The following is a 2,350-nucleotide window of genomic DNA, read 5'->3' on the forward strand; positions in this document are numbered from 1 at the left end:
AGTTAAAAGAAAGGGTATTGCAAAAGTGGACAGTTTCTCTCACACAATTCTTTTGCTTGTAACAGTACCTGCTCATGCTTGATCTTGACTTGTAAGCAGAAGGTTTGCGAGTCTTCTGTTCTCCAGATCCTTCCTGCCCGGCCACTCTCCGGCTGCTCCTCCAAACCCCTTCCGCCACCAGTCTGCATCTGTCCTGCATCGCTGTCCAAGAAATGGTGGGCAGGAGCTGACGGCAATTTACCCCTGATCAACACATATATTTAGATCTTAAGGTTAACAAATTTCTTACAGAAGTAGGTATGTACATATTTATTTGGTATCACAAATCATTTTTATTGTTATTAAGGCCCCACTAAATTAATATTTTCACTTAAATACCATCTTTGTATCAATTCTGTGACCAGTGGGTTGGTCATCTGGTTTCTCACTAAGTGTAACTATTTAACGAACACCAAACAGTTGAAGATAAATTCGAGAAATAAAATCACTTCTAATAAAATATATTAATGCGCCGCACAATGTATTAACTGCACACAGCCAGCGTCAAGACAGAAGGTTAAATCAGAACTACCTGCATTTCTTGAAGCCTCCCCCTCCCATGGAGAGTGGAAGGGGCCCAACAAATGGCGAGGGTAACTGAGAAAAAGGATGAGATGCGGGAGAGTCCTGGGCCACTCGACAAAAGCAGGCCTTGCAAAAATTATGGCTTCTGTCGGAATGTAAGAGAGCCCTTCTGGATGGTATTGAGAGGCGGGAAAAAAGAGCTGGGGGGATGATACCTAGGGGAGGACACACGGTTATCACATAATGCAGCAGTAATGCTAAAATTTTTGTAGGGACGGAAGTTTGTTTGAACGAAAAGGGGAGTGAGAAAACTGGTCGTCAGAGATGGCAGGGGAGGAAGCGACGTAACTTGTTGTTAAATACACAGGGGGATATAATTGTTTTAATACACGGGATTAGCGACACATGTTCAACATGTGTCACAACTGTAGCCGCCAAAAAAGGAAAACGTTCGCCGTATGGGAAATAAAAAGCTTTACTTAAAAGTTTTAAGACAAGATTTACCAGGTCGAGGGATAACACACAATCGCATCATTCGTCTCCGTTACTCGACACTTTCACTGGGGAAAGGAAAATTGGCATATTGTACGCCAAAATGTGGCTGTTAGGTGTTTGGGTGGTGCTGTACCAAATCGGTAAGGGTGTGTCATATTCTGACCCATATGGGTCCTGACCAAGGAGGCAAGTTCAAATCCAAAACTAAACTTTTCCTGCATATAACCAGCTTTTGCCTACTCCTCTTTTCTATTCTGTCCATCTGATATACATGATTGCAACAGCCAGTGCATCAATGACTCAGATAGTTAATCTTATTAAGAACAAACTCTCCTTTGTACACTATTTGTATGTACTTATGTGGATGCTTATTATGCATTAGAACATACCCCTCCAGGGTGCTGTAGGGGTTGAGGCTAGGCCTAGCTCAAGCCCTTCCCTCAGTTCACCAGCATGCTTCACCAGCAGACGGAGAAGACGCAAGGTTGCCATGACGATCACATCGTCATTGCTCTGTTTGGTGTTGTGACAGGACAGCAGGAGTTTAGGGTCATCCTCATCAATAGGGACCTAAAACACACAATACACATTTACGAAGGACTGAGTCATAGTCTTTAACAGCAACACACTGTTTGTCATTAGGTCTCACCTGTCCAGCATTTAGCTTGAGGAAGGTAAAATAGGCCTGGCAGGACACCCGGTACAGGCCGAAGATGCGGTCCACCACCCGTCTCCAAACTCGGATCAGACCATCTGTGACGGGCTGGCCCGCTTCTCCCAGCCAAGGGCACGAGGCGGTCAGCTGCCGCCAGATCACTTCCACCATGTCGTCCTCGTCTTCCTGCTGTAGAGCCATGTCCTCATCCTGACACACAACAAAGTAGTAGGATCAGAACAATCTGCACTGCTGAGCAGTGATCTGTTAATAATGCATGTAGTGCACACGCTGGGCATTCATGCAGCCTCTTGCAGTTGCTCCTGCTTGCCTTCTTATTATATACTGTTATATACCCTACCTGTATGCCAGTGGGTCGACACATGGCCTGTCCGAGAATGCTGAAGATGGTGTCCTTGTCTTCTTCACTGGTGGTTGCTGGTAGCAGCTCCTCTATCTCCCTTTTCTCCCCAGGAAGAAGAGGCAAACCCTCTCCTTGGCTGATGAGAGAAAAAAGAAATCAATTAGAAGTAGTACTACAGAATGCTGCTTACTGGCTTGGAAATACAAACAGAGTTTTAAAAAGGAAGTTTTTCCTGGCCGCCATCGCCGAGTGCTTGCTCATGATGGGAACTG

General features: G+C 45.2%; 1 protein-coding gene across 1 annotated transcript in view; it reads left to right on the plus strand.

Annotated features, from left to right (window-relative positions):
- The window catches only part of LOC118323022 (serine/threonine-protein kinase SMG1-like), a 43,921-nt gene that overhangs the window by 21,521 nt on the left and 20,050 nt on the right, over positions 1–2,350 (plus strand). Inside the window, exon 20 of the mRNA XM_035654934.1 lies at positions 1,724–1,905. Within this exon, the coding sequence (XP_035510827.1) occupies positions 1,724–1,905 (182 nt within the window). The remainder of the gene's footprint in view (positions 1–1,723; positions 1,906–2,350) is intronic.

The sequence above is a fragment of the Morone saxatilis genome, unplaced genomic scaffold (assembly GCF_004916995.1).
Source record: "Morone saxatilis isolate NCDOM2014 unplaced genomic scaffold, NCSU_SB_2.0 Contig14, whole genome shotgun sequence".
Lineage (NCBI taxonomy): Eukaryota > Metazoa > Chordata > Actinopteri > Moronidae > Morone > Morone saxatilis.